At 40.8% G+C, this 14,946-nt stretch overlaps 1 protein-coding gene across 3 annotated transcripts in view; it reads right to left on the bottom strand.

Annotated features, from left to right (window-relative positions):
* PCID2 (PCI domain containing 2) overlaps positions 1 to 14,946 on the bottom strand; it is a 57,912-nt gene that overhangs the window by 19,829 nt on the left and 23,137 nt on the right. For all 3 annotated transcript variants that reach the window (XM_040336251.1, XM_040336249.1, XM_040336250.1), the window contains 6 exons: positions 9,914 to 9,987; positions 8,090 to 8,155; positions 7,683 to 7,724; positions 5,365 to 5,419; positions 3,476 to 3,579; positions 1,965 to 2,040 (listed from right to left, as the gene is read on the bottom strand). In XM_040336251.1, coding sequence (XP_040192185.1) covers positions 1,965 to 2,040; positions 3,476 to 3,579; positions 5,365 to 5,419; positions 7,683 to 7,724; positions 8,090 to 8,155; positions 9,914 to 9,987 — 417 coding nt within the window. The remainder of the gene's footprint in view (positions 1 to 1,964; positions 2,041 to 3,475; positions 3,580 to 5,364; positions 5,420 to 7,682; positions 7,725 to 8,089; positions 8,156 to 9,913; positions 9,988 to 14,946) is intronic.

The following is a 14,946-nucleotide window of genomic DNA, read 5'->3' on the forward strand; positions in this document are numbered from 1 at the left end:
GTCAGAACTGCAATACTCCCTTGCGCCACCGGGTGCCACTGTGCATCAGGCTTGCACTGCTGCCGCTCTGTGTCCTCCTCTCCTGAGCTCAGAAATGAACTGAGCCAATACAGCACAGAGGAAGGGCCGCCCCTTCCTCTTATGAGATCCAACGTCCCGCCCCCCCCTTTAAAAACGGCGCGAATTTCGTCTTTTTTTTTTATTTTTTATAAATCGCTGTGCACGCGCCCGCGCGCGTGCCCGTGTCACGGGGGGGCCATGGTGGAAGCAGCATGCTGCAGGGACGCAGGAGACAAGACACAGAGGAAACATCCGCACAGCACCCGGCCAGGTAAGAACCTTCAGGTAGGCGCAGACACCTCCCTAGTTCAGGGTAAAGAGTAGGCACACACTAATACCCCACCTAGCGCCCGGCCAGATAGAACCTGCAACACATAGACCAGGGAGATCACACATATGGGGAGTAAAAACACAGACCATCCTGTCTTACACAGACATAGTGGCCCCAGACTGCCAATGCAAGAGCATACTCAGGCAAACTCCCCCAAAAGATCCCCCCTGGAGAGCCTGCTGCCGAACAAAGTTCCGCAGACCCCCCTTTCTTACCTGCTCCATGCCGCAGGACCTTGCACAGCAAGTGGTCCAATCTTCCCCCATCTCCGTGGGTGGCGTCTAGACCTTCAGGCCCTGGGGTCCTTTGAAGGAACCCACTGTCCTGGACCCATATAGCATCCTGGCAAACAGGGACTTTAGGCACCCCAAAGGGTTCTAAGTCCTGGGCCCAGGATCCAGCTCTCTGAAAGAGAAGCATTATGGGCAAAACCCCCTAGCTAGGGGCCCGGGTACTGTCCACTTTGGCTCTGAGGCACCTTGGACAGATCCGGTTAGCCTGCCTTGATCCCAAGGATGTAGAGACAAGCTATTCCATGACCAACACCTAAGACACTGGCGAAAAAACTGAGGTACTCCTCCTATGGGAGGGGGTTATATAGGGAGGGGCACTTCCTGTTTGAGATTGCCAGTGTCCATCACCTGAAGGTACTCCATATAACCCACATAGTAATGAATATGCCGCTCTGTGTCCCGTGATGTACGAGAAAGAAATTCAGCTTTTATTAAGCTCGTTGCATGACAAAAATAGAGTTATAATCAGATGCTAAGACTGGTGTTAATACCAGCTGCTGCTCTAGTACAAGGGACACATCATCACTCTGAAGTTAAGTGCTAAGTGGGCCTTTGGAAGTGTGAATGTTAAACTGCTGTTTTATCTCCCTTTCGCCTGGTCTCTGCCATAGCTACAAGTGAGGGAATTCCCCATGTGGGGTATTTACAAAGTAGAGAGGAAGATCGGGCAAACGTGCCCGGAAGGAGTATGCATTAACCCAGGTGTAGACCACCCTGCAAGGAATCCTAGTGGTGAAACGGCAGTAGGAATTGCTTAAGTACATTATAAGGGCTCTAGGCAGAAGTGGTGTTAAGTGTGCAGCAGTGGAGTGATGCAACACCTGGTCATCCACAGAGTTCTGACTGGATACATTTTAGTGCCAAGTTTGAAAAGTTTGCACTATTAGGAGAAAACAATCCAAACATGACCCTGTTTTAACAGTAACGGTCAGAATTTCACGGGAAACCTGTCTTGCCTATCCATGACACTGAACTGTATATAAAGTCCAGGCTTTGCCTGTCACGGTGGGCATGGCCCTGAAGGGATCTTCAGGGATTGGGTTCCATAGCGATAGACCATGACCCTGGACCTATATAACACCCTGCGGCTAAATTAACATGCTGTACCAAGTGCAAAGATGAGATCCCCCGTTTATGAGTAATCTTGGCAAAACCCAAAAGAACGTGTTGCTAAGATAATAGAAAATTAGATACACAAACAAGTGTTTAGATCATAAAACACTGAAACACAAGGGCAGTACTAAAACAAAATTCCAAAAAATAAAGTCATAAAACCTTACCTTAAAATAAATCCTAAAAAGTTGATTGACTAGAAACAACATCCCCCACTTTTTGGAGTCATCAAAAGATGCACGGCTAAAATATAAAAGAAACAAATAATACTTTATAATTCACAAAATTGTTTAGAAAAACTGCCCATTATGAAATCTCTCTAATAGCAGAAAATGCAGCCCACGAACCAAAAAACTTATACAAGCAAATTGGCAGCATTTGAGGTACACAGGACACAGAGATAGGACCATATACCTGAACTAAAGGCTTTATCCCTGGATGGAAATTGTACTGTTAGGCTGGCTGATTGGTAGAGGAACTGGAGGAGGAGCTATTAAATATTTTTTAGCATTTAAAAATAATTGTACTGTACATTTTCGGGATGTTCTTGGTGCTCCAGGTTGGCCCAGGTGAAAGCTTTTTTTTAAAATAGTACTTAGAACTCCATCTTATTGTTTACATGTTGAATTTGAAAAGCTGCGGAAAGCCTTCTCATCTCACAGGTTTGATCGCACAGAAGTTCGCTTCTTTTAAAATTCAACATCTAAACATTCACACAGAGTTTTAAGTACTGTATTTCACTATATAAGCTCAGTTTACTGTTAAAGTGTAAAATGCAAAACTCCGGTGGGTGTAACAAGATGTCCACTTGCCCACTGTATCCTTACTGTGGAGGAGTGTGGGGTGTAGCAAGATGGCGGCCACAAAACGCCACTTCCGTTACACATTCTGACGGGTCGCCTAATCTGACTAAACACTCCTAACAGCCCGCCTTGAAGCTATAGAGGCTCAAAGGATCATGGAACATGTAGTATCAGGACTGGTAAGGGAAGGAAACAGGAAGTCTTATAACTTAAATTCAGCCAGGAGAAGTGACATCACAGACACAGAAACCTGCTGTACACAGTTAAAGGAGGCAAGTGATACAAAAACTGACAGTGGGGTTATGCCGGATCTACATGGATAATGCATCTGTTATTTTGGGGAGAAAAAGCTGCAGTTCTTCTTTAAGTTTACCAAGTTCACAACTCATTGTTTAAAGGGGTTGTAAAGGTTTGTTTTTTATTTTCTAAATAGGTTCCTTTAAGCTAGTGCATTGTTGGTTCACTTACCTTTTCCTTCGATTTCCCTTCTAAATGTTTTTTTTCTTTCTATGTTCTCTTTGTCTGAAGTTCTCACTTCCTGTTCCTCCTCAGTAAGCTGTTCTGGCTGACTAACCACCGCTCGGATGATGGGGGCAAGCTTACTGAGGAGAAACAGGAAGTGAGAAATTCAGACAAAGAAAAAAACATTTAGAAGGGAAAAGGTAAGTGAACCAACAAGCTTAAAGGAACCCATTTAGGAAAAAAAAATAAAAAAAACTTTAATATATGAATTCAAACTTTTTGAACAGTTACATGGTTACTCTATATTGTAACATGTCAGAAACCTGTTCACACAGATTTATATGTTTATTGATAGGTCAATGTTATTGACCAAACACTTCAAGTTATGAGTAAGAATAAAGTGAAATGCTCACGTGTCACTAGCGCATACTCTGAAGCAGCTCATCAACAGTTCTGCTGCTTTTTCTAACATATCGCCAATTTTGCCTTTTCCTTTCTTAACCAGTTGCTGGTCAGCCTAAAAAAAAAAAAAAAGAAAGTAGTACACAATTAACCGCCAACATGATGTACCAATGATTATGAGGTCTGAAAAGTGATTGCTGCTCATTTACCCAACACCAATGTACAGATTGTTTTTCTTGCTTTTTGGACCCAAACAGAAAAATATATTTAAATAACCCATAAATAATGCCGCTTTGAGGGATGCTCTCCTCCGTTTTCCTTCATTAATTAATAGATTAAACAAAATCTACAAAGTAGATCTAGCTGATTATTTTCTTTATGAAAACAAATGTGGCCAGCACAAGTGCAAAAAACTAATCACAGCAGCTTCATAAACAGGGGGACTATCAGAAACGACATTCTCCACAGTAAATTATTGTCAATCTTTAAAACAAAATAAATTGTAAAGCAAAACTGTTCCCAGACTATGTAGTAAAGGCACTTTAAAATAAGCCCCAATTCTCCTCTGTAGCTAAAGCAATTGTGGAGAAATTCATCTTCATAACAGAGGCACAGAAATCTCAGCTATATTCTGCAGAGCAGAATCTTGGCAGTCTGCCAGCCTTCTAATGTAAACAAACATTATGTGTTTTTGAACTGTAAGGAACTGACTTTAGGCTGGGTTCACACATATGTGATGCAGGAAGCAGCGCAAATCCAGTGCATGTCACTCACAGGCAGTTTACATTGCTTTCTGCGAACTGATGCAGGTGGCAACAGAAAGTTAATGACACCCCCAGATCGGTTCGCTTATCACAGTTCTACCTGTCAAATGGTACAGGAATCGGATCGCATGGGTGTGAACACCCATGCGTTTTGATTCTAGTGTGGAACAAAAAAAAAAAAGGGGTCCTGCACCATTTTGGTGCAAATGCATTGTGATTTTATCCATAGTTTGTATGACTGAATTTGCATCGCACAGACATTGCATGTGATCTGCACAGCAATGCAGTGCAAATCACATTCGATGTCTGTGTTTGCACCAGTGTGAACCCAGCCTTAGAATCTTTGTTGTGCTCTTTAAATTACTTTATAACACAAGCATTGAAGGCTGTTGGTACTTATAGTTTCCCATTCACAGAGGACTGTGGATGAATGACATGGCTGGGCAGGTGGAGCCTGTCTTTTTCAAACAGTGACAGCAAACACCGAAGAAGATGCCCATCCGCTGTCACTGGGGAGGGGAGAGACTGCAGGTGCTGGAACTTGTTACGTGTTTTAACATAAATACAGGTGACATATGTAACATGTTCCAAAAGGTGAACTTATCCTTTAAGCTGGGATGAATATTGAGAGTGGTTTTGGGATCCAAGAGTAAAAGCAGGGATTTTTCCCAATTATGTGGTTAGCACTTCTTATTGGTTAGCTTAGTGATTAGCACTTTGTGGTAAGCACTTCTGCCTTTCAGCACTTGGGTCCTTGTTTGGAATCTGCATGTTCTCTCTATACTTGCATGGGTTTTCTTCAGGCATGCTGGTTGGACTTAGCACTTGCATATACTATATGTAAGAATGCGAGATAAGGTCCTTAGATTGTAAGCTCCTTGAGGGCAGGGACTGCTGGGAACATACAATATTAAGTGATGAGTAAATTGTTGGCGCAATATAAATGTCTGTAATAAATAAAATGATTAGACTGGATGCTGCTCTAAAAAGGACTGGACTTCCCAGCCTTCAGAAAGCAATGTTTTTGTAAAATGATTCAGTAGAGGGATACATTCTTCTAAATAACAGATCTGAACACGAATACCGCCACAGTACACAATGCAGTTTTAAGATACAGGAAGCAAAAGTTGACTTACGCAATTGGCAAAATTTCGCAAATCCAAAGTAATGGCATACATGATAGGCAAGGCCCTAAAAAATAATATCACAAACAGTAAGTAAGACAATAAATGTGCAACTGCTGTACAATTCTTACAAATATTTAGTCTTGGTGCATGTGGAATTCATAATCAAAGACAAAAACAGCGTGTGAGGAAAAAAATGCAGATAACTGACAAGTCTGTTTAACATATGGCCAGCTGTGATTGGACACAGTTGATCATATGGTAAAGGGCTACTATGATAGGCACTGTGATCAGCTGTGTCCAAAGGTCACAGAGTGTGCCCGATGCGTGCCCCATGACGTCCACGAATATCCTCCCAGAAGTGGAAAGCCGCACTCTAGCCATCTTTTGGCTACAGTGAGGGCAGGAACCAGTTAATGATTCATTCTCTGAATGGCTTAAGGGTAATAGTGGTTGACAGCAAGGTTTAGTGTTGGGTTCTTTACTTTTTATCCTAGTTATAAATGTTAAAGAGTTTGGGATTGAAAGTACCATTTCAGTGTTTGCAGGTGGCACCAAGCCATGCAGGGGTGCAACGTCTTTACAGGATGTTTCTAACTTAAAAGGCGACCTAAATGGACTATTTAATTAGGCAACTATCTCGCAAATGCGATTTACCCTTTCGCTGGCCGGTCTGCGATGCCACCCGGGATTGCGCTGCCACACACCCCACGGTAGTGACGTGCCCCCCCAATCCCCACTCATCTGAGGGCCCGGGACCAACACAAGTCCATTCCCCCCCCCCTTTGCTGACCCAGAAAGCAACATGTTTTACGTTACTTCTGGGTTGGCCCATCAGACTCCCCGGTTTCACAACGCCAAAAAAGAATGTAATGCGATGCAATCTTCATTGTATTACATTCAGTGGAGCCATCAAGAGCCTTTTAGACCCTGGATGTCTCATTAAATTCTCATGAATAGTGTAGGACCCACTGATAATGGGGTACTTTTACCCAGTAGTGGGCTTAAGCATAAAATGGCCATATAGTGTGATCAAATCCCCATATTTTTGCTTATTTGCTGAATATGTTCAGGTGTTTTAAATAGCCTTGAGTAATTTTTGTATGTAAAATAATTAATGCACATTTTAACTGCAAAAAGATGTGCATATATTTTATTTTTTTGAAAGGTGAACTCAAATGTTTAGAAATGTAAAGTTATCCAATTGGGGGCTAAATATATGCATGCGATCTAGAAGAAAGGCAGGGGGAGTCAATGGCTGAGAAGAATCTGGGTGTAAACTTAATAATAGCATGCAATACTAAGCTGCAGTTTCTAAAGCTAGCATTTTTTTGTATTAAAAGAGGAGAGGGGGAGAGAGAGATAATTTTGTCCCTGTACAAATCATAAGTAAGACCTTATCTGGAATATGCAGTTCCGTTTAAAAATAAATAAAATAATTGGGCAACTGGAGGAAGTGCAAAGAAGGACAATCAAACTCAAAAGAGGCATGGAAAAAAATTAGCTGAAATAAGAACTCTTAATAAGAAAAAAAAATTCCCATGCAGTAGAGCTGTGCCCATACTCCATGGGTTAACTCCTTATTTTTGTCTTGGGGTGAGAAAAGCAGAGATATACTTACCTGATCTGCCGATCCTCTGAGCGCAAGACCGGTCCTCACCACTCCTGTCTCCCCGCACGCTAACGGTCTTGTGCATGGATTGTTCCCAACGTCATCACGCCCATAGACCGAATATGGATGTGAGGACAGCAAGAATAGTCCACAGATGGACATGGGGGAGCGTGGTTTTCCACAGAATAGAAAGATTGCGGCAAGTATAGCTTTTCCTTGCATCCCTGGACAAAATGAGCAGTTAACCCATGCAGTGCGGGCACAGCTGCACTACATGGGAAAATCAAAATTTTGCCCAGAGTTCTTCTTGAACTGAATTTATTTTCTCCCAAGAGCCAATTAAGGATGGATGTGATCACCATTTAAAAAGACATAAGTCCTTATAGTGAACTTTGGGTCAAGTTATTCACTCTGAAGTCATTACTGAGGGCAAGGGGGGCACTTGTTACATCTAAATGAAAAAACATTTTTTTTTCTTTCTACTCGTTGAACTAGATAGACTTGCATCTTTTTTCAATCTTAATATGTACAAAACCATTTTGTGAGTTTGTAATCCACTTATAAGTACACTCCCTAAGATTTTTCAATATGTCTCAACTGCTTCAAAAAAAAATTGACGATCAAAAACTCTTGGCGATTTCTCCTGAACAAAAAAATATGATATGAATGTCGCTTCCACAAATGATTCAGAAATGTCAAATAAAAAGATGTTATTTACCAGTTTTCTTCTTTATGTGCCTGAAATATTCTCAAAAATGATGTGAAATATGTTAAGTCAAACAAATCCAAATTGGTTTTGAAAAAGGTTCACATATGGCATTAAAATGTCATGGTAAATGCATGCGTTTGAAACAATTACTAGAAAGCCATTTGGGAACATGATATATATTGATGGCTACTAACGTCACATAACAACAGCATATTACAGGAAACAATCTAGTCTCCAAACACCAACCCTAAGATATCCATCTATCTAATACTGAAACCATCAACTGCTATTTCAATTTCCTTCAAAAATGTGAAAAAATATAAACATTGTTTACTACCAAAGTTGAAAAACAAAAATAGCTATTTTGACATATTAGACCATTCTTCATTTTCTTGTTTAATTAAAAAAAAGGATATTGGACTACGACGGTTTGATATTTGTAGGCTTCAACAAAGTCATGGTTGGAAACGGCATAAGTGCACCTAAATGTAAGGAAAATTTGTAGGTTATATGTTTATGCAGTTCTACACACGCACACCAACTAAAAAGCATTGAGAGCACATTTTACCACTCATAAACACAGTATATGTAGGCTACCAAACAAAGCTCCCAGCTTTCTGATACTCAATATCCCAATCATTCTTTCTCTTGTTAGTTAAACTAGATGCTGGTGGTTGGGGTGTTAAAATCCTAAAGCCATTGGTGGCTTGGGAAGTAGTGTCTAAGCTGCTATAGCAATCTCTGGGACACTAATGACTGGTGTTGCCAATAACATATTATTTTAATATAAAAAATAAAAAAAACTCAGACATTAATCTTTATATTTAAGTGTACATCCAGAATTTTACAGAACTAAGTTTGGAATACTGTTCTAATAATAATAAAAAAAATAATATTCAGATTGTATTATAAACTGACAAATGTGCAGAAATGTAACAAACATGTAATTTTCTCTTTATATTTTTAATAGGGAAACTGTATCTAATACATGGCACTGCAGATGAACACCACAGCCTGGAGGTGGCAGTGTTCATCTGAAGGCTGAATGTGGACCTGAACTTATAAAAGGAAAGGTTTGCCATGTTAAATAGAACATATAGAAATGTTAGTGGTGACTAAGCACTGCAGTACCCTGAAAATGCACCCCTTTTCTTAAATTCCGCTAGGAAAAAAAAGCAATATGTTCCTTGGTATGCAAATGTGCCTAGGTATTTTTGTGCCTTGAGCCTTAGCTGTATAGCTATAGTTTAAAAGCTATGGCACTGCTGTCTCTTACTGGTAAAATCACCAGATAATTGTTCTCCTTGATGGAGGCTCTAACATGAGGATGCAAAAGCCCTACCTCTACCAAGATGGCTGCAGTAAAACCACAGGCAATACTGGCGACTAGTCTTTTGCCTCGGTCTGCCTTTTTGGGCACAGCTTCCAGAGTGTAGTTGAAAGCTATGATTTTTGCTATAGAGTCTTCAGCCTGGATGTGATCACCAAGTCTGAGCCAACATAGTAATCACAAGATCAGAAGCCACTGTGATTGCTTTCCGATTGTTAGTGGGGAACAAGCAGGGATTAGAAGCAAGCAGCTGCAGAAAGCATTGGTTGCCGATACTCAAAGGGAATTATGCATATTAACATATCCTCACTCTGCCATGGAACGTATATGTGTAATATATCATCAGCAACATATACAACTGACATTTCACCCAACCGGCTTGCAATATATACACCTCCTTTCCTAGATAAAAGGGAAACAATGTGTTGCAACTCAAAGATGTGGGACAGGAAGAAGCGGATGTCTCCGTCAGAACTTTCCCCTTGCCAGCTGACATCCTGCACTGTCCATCCCCACCTCTGTCTGGCACGGGGCCACAAAATGGCATGTTTCTACCTTGTGCCAGGCTCCAAACAAGGGACTGGCTGTGAAGATCTAACATTACAAGGAGCTACATGAAGGCTCCTAATCTTTGCAGTAGGTGTTAATGTTTAATATATTTTGCAAGTCCACAGGCTTTAAAGAACTATATGAGTATTCCCATTTAATACTTTAAAAAAAAAAAAGTTAATTTATTTCCAACAATATAAAACCCAAAAATAGGATTACCTAAGGATACAGTGTAGCGTTTTTCAAAGGATCTGTTGCTTACATAGATTTTTATGGCCACCCTGACCAAAACCTAATTAAGCTCACAAAATCTGGCAGCATTGCAATAAGAATAGCTTGTTGAACTAAAAGGCTTGAGTACCTTAGGTGAGCTGCAAACATCTCATCATAGGAAGGTTCCAGCATCTGTTGACACTTATCCTCTGGAGAAGACAACTAAAACACATGAAGACAATGAAAACATAAGTATCTATAAAATTAGATGTTACATACAAAAGATACCCCACTGAGAAACACATTTCTATAATAGAGTTTCTAAATTTCTAAATTCAAGACCAATAAAAAAATATGAATATTTTAGATATAGAAAAGTGCTTGGTAAATGAAAATAAATAAAATGTTCAATAGAATAATAATGTTGTTTCAGGGACCTGTGATACAGCAAACGTATGGTCATTTTTATTAGCTGCTATGTCAGTCAGCTAGATGAGCTGTAGTTGATACTGCTTTAAAGGGATATTAAACCCTTTAACAAGTGTCGGAAGTCTTTCCCTGCATTTCTGCAGCCCACTCAAATAGGCTGCCGTACATGTGGCTGCACAAATGTGAACCAAGGGCTCGTTTCACACCTGAGGTTGAGGGGGGGGGGGGGGCTTTATGGGCACTAAAACCACTCGGTTGAGCCATTTCTAGCACCCCCAACTGCTTTCTCTTTAGCTGCAGCTAAAGGGTTGAACATACGCTGCAGCTGGAAGCAGATGACTCTGGCTCTTCGCAGCATGCTGAGAGGCAGAGTCAGCTGTCAATCAGGCAGACGGTTGGATCCTGACAATACTGTCAGGATCCTTAAAGAGTCTGGGGCGACACTGCCAGTCAGCTGATAGTGAGCAATAGCCCGCAATCAGCTGATCCTGGGTCACAGGAAAAGGAAAGTAAGTGCACTCCTTTGACCCACAAGAGTAGTATAATGTATGTGAAAATTCAGCGCAGGTCTATAGATATAATAAATAATGACGTGATGTCAAAATCTATTAGTGTATAGCTGCTGCAGCAAAAAATGTTAGATGAACAAATGATACAGATTAAAAAGAATGATTGCTGCGCTGCTAATATGGTAGACGTGTGTACATCATTACTGACATGATATAGTGAACAATAATACACATCACAAAAAAAGTGCTTATGTGCTAATAAATACAAAAGTGAAATAGTGCACAGAAAAATATAAAGTCCATATAGCTATGGTTTGCTAGATATTGATTAAACGTGACAAATCTTCATATAAGCACCGAGTTGTGTTGAAAAGAAAATCCACACTGAGTGAAAAGCAGCTGATTGAAGCACCTCCACCTTAGGTAAAATTTCCTGCTTACCGAACACCAATTAATAAATCGCATGTAGTACTGATAGGTAACCTCCGTTCCCCAGCTAGGTTCGTCCACACCAGATGAAAACAATTGGTAGTCCTTAGCCAGAACGCACTCATGCGTTACACCCAGAGGTAAAAACAAGAAGGGCAAACATAGAGTAGTACTGCTAACACAGCGATTTATTGAAAAAATAAAATTTATGCACTCACATATCCAAAATAGTAAGTTGGCGTGTGTTTAAAATGTAAAGCCGGCCGGCTTGTATAATCCGCTCGTTCCTTCCGGATAGTCGCGGGCAAACAATGATGACGTCAGCACGCCGTTCCTCCCTACGCCGTTTCGTCAGTAGAATGACATCTTCCAGGGGCACGAGCGGCGTGCTGACTCGCCACTATTTATGTGCATTCAATGTCAATCGGACCGCCCAGACTTGACTTCCGGGGATCGTGGACACAAATCCGCCATTTTTGATGAGGGATCCTATACCTAATAGTATATATCCCAACTACAATTGGGTGATGATGCTGGCAATAATTCCCAAAGCTGAATTAGATCAAACTATGTGGCAGCTAATCACTTATGGCTAAAATATACAAAGAAGTAAAATGTCTTACGGTCATTCACATTAATCAGATTAATCAGACATAAATTATGTGCCGCAGACATTTCAACATTAAAAAATACCTAAATTAGAGGTATAACTTAATATGAGGACACATTCAACTTGAACTTGATACAGGTGCACGCACTTATTAAGGTGCAGATCCCATATCAATTGTTGGTTGACAGTGTGACATCATGAATATAAAATATAAAATCAAATCATGAATCGAATCATGACTATCTATATATAAAATAAAAAGTCGAATCTGAGGAGGACCCATATTAATGAATCCACCTATGGTCCGATTATATACCCTTCAAAATTGTCCGATCATATATGGCAGGAAAACGATCGGAACTATGAAGGAAATTTTCCAAAATTTTAAAAATTGTTAAAAAATTCGCAAATTAGCAATATATCAAAATAGAGCCATACTGGCACACATATGGTGTACTGCTAGGAACAGAAAAATGGTAAATTAGAAAAAGAAAAAGAAAAAAAGGTAAAAAGAAAATACTACAAAAGGAAATGTATCCATAGGGAAGTCCTGATACCCCGGATGTCAAGTCAGGTTCACAGCATATATTTCAAAAGATGATATTATGCATTCCTATTCCGAAATGGCCTAACTATTGTCAATAAAAGCGTTGACATCAACGTCTATATTTAATCCATATGGGGTATATGTGCGGACACGGTGTATCCAGGCCATTTCTAGCCTGGAAAGTTCTCTTACTAGAGAACCACCTCTCCAATGGGCATCATATTTATCTATGCCCAGGAATAACGTTCCCTCAGGATTCCTATTGTGACACAAATCGTAATGATGCGATACTGAGTGATTTGGGAACCCTGATCGTATATTGGTTACATGTTCTCCCAATCTAACCTGCATGGACCTCTTGGTTCGGCCTATATACTGCAGCCCACAAGGGCACTGCAGCAAATAGACCACACCCGTTGAGCTGCAGGTGATAAATGGTTCGATGGTGTGCTCTCTCAACGTGCTAGTTGACACAAACTTCAGAGTTTTTTTAGATGCAACTTTATTTAATGTGCAGATTTGACATCTGCGACATTGATGGTATCCAGAGATACCCCTCTGAAAAAAAGAGACCTTTTTCGTGGGTGGATCAACAACATTAGGTGATATTTTGTCCCTTAGTGAGGGGACACCTCTGAATACAATCTGGGGGTTAGCAGGGAGAAAAGTGCTAATTAACCTGTCACTACCCAGCAAATGCCAATGCTTTTTAATAATCTTCTTGATAAGGTAATGCTGGGTAGAATAACTGGTAACAAATGGTATAATGGGGCCCTCCCTGCGTGACCTAATAGAGGAATCTAAAAGTTTAGAGCGGTCAATATCAGCAACCTCTTTCCTTACAGTATCTAAGTCACTAGGTTCATAACCCTTCTCAACTAGTCTAATTTTAAGGACTTCAGATTGAGTTTGGTAATCTTCAAGAGACGTGCAGTTCCTCCTCATTCTGATGAATTGGCTCTTGGGTACAGAATTGAGCCAGTTTTTATGGTGGCAACTCCCCACCGGAATGAAGGAGTTCCTGTCAGTCTTCTTGAAGTATGTTTTTGTTTGAAAACTACCTTCCTTCTTATTGATGGTAAGGTCAAGAAAGTTGATTGTTTCTTTATCCATCTCATGAACGAGATGGATCCCCCTATTGTTGTTATTTAGGGAACCTATAAACTCATCGAGTTGGGGCCCAGTGCCATTCCATAGGAGGAGGATGTCGTCGATATACCTCGCCCACAACAAAATGTGTGGGTTCCGGTCCTTATAGACGACATCCTCCTCCCATTTAGCCATGAATAAGTTGGCAAGACTCGGCGCATATTTTGCGCCCATGGCGACACCTCTAATTTGCTGGTAGTAATTTTGATTGAACCAGAAATAATTGTGTCCGGCAGCGTATTCCAAAAGTTCAATCAAATAATCTCTCTGTACTTGAGGTACATCAGAGAGAGCATCTAGATAGTATTTGACAGCTGATATACCCAACTTATGTGGAATAATGGTATATAATGAACTTACATCAGCCGTCACCAGCCAGGTATCATCACTAGGCTGAATCTGAGACAGCATATTGATAACCTGCTTGGTGTCTTTCAAATATGATGGCATCTGTTGGACCAAGGGTTGTAGGAAATGGTCAATATACTTGCCCACCCTGGACGTAACCGAGTCTATGCCACTGACTATCGGGCGTCCAGGGGGGCAAGTAAGGCTTTTATGGATCTTTGGCAAACAGTAGAGAATTGGGGTTCTAGGTGCCCTAGGAATAAGAAATTCCCGTTCTTTCTCATTTAGTATGCCTAGATCAAAGCCTTTCTTAATTAACACCTCCAATTCATTTTGGTATAGATTCACTGGGTTACCCCTAAGGAGTGAATAGGTATTTCGATCATCAACCAATTTCATGGTGCCTTCGATGTAGTTCGAACGGTCCATGACAACAATGCCTCCTCCCTTGTCCGCTGGGCGGATGACCAATTGGCTATTATTACATAGGGAATCAAGACCCTTAATTAATTCTTGGTCCATTTTATGATTGGTTACCTTGATGGTTTCCAAATCCCTGAGTACCACATCCCTAAAAACCCTAAGGGATGGTGCCAGCGTCCCTGGAGGGTTCCATGTGGATGCGTTAGCCAACCCTGAATGGATAGAGGAATGTTGAGTTATAACTCTATCTTGATTAGGGAGGCCAGCGAAATATCGCTTGATGTTAATTTTCCGTATATAACGATGAACGTCCATATACGTGGAAAATTTATTCATTTTTTTCGGGGGGGCAAATTTGAGTCCTCTATCCAACAGTGACAGTTCCGGTTGTGTCAAAGTGTGGGAACTCAAATTATAAATGCCCAAATCCCCTACATCCTTTGTTTTTTTGGGTCTTGTTCGCCTCCCCCCTCTGCACCCTCTTTGTTTTCTACTGGTCTTTTCACACCGTGATTGACCCTGGGAAAACCCCATTGATCGTTGGTACGAGTGCCTAGTTGGTCTAAAGGGAAATCTCTTGAGGGGCCTAGCCTATAAAGTTCCTGAATCTGGTTAGCCCTTTCATAGTCTAATTGACTGGTATTGCGTGGTCCATCTCTATCTCTTAATGGATAAAATTGGTTTCTCACATCTGTGTCACTGTCATCATCATAGTCGTCTCCACCTCTACCTGTATG

This window comes from Rana temporaria, chromosome 2 (genome assembly GCF_905171775.1).
Source record: "Rana temporaria chromosome 2, aRanTem1.1, whole genome shotgun sequence".
Classification (NCBI taxonomy): Eukaryota; Metazoa; Chordata; class Amphibia; order Anura; family Ranidae; genus Rana; species Rana temporaria.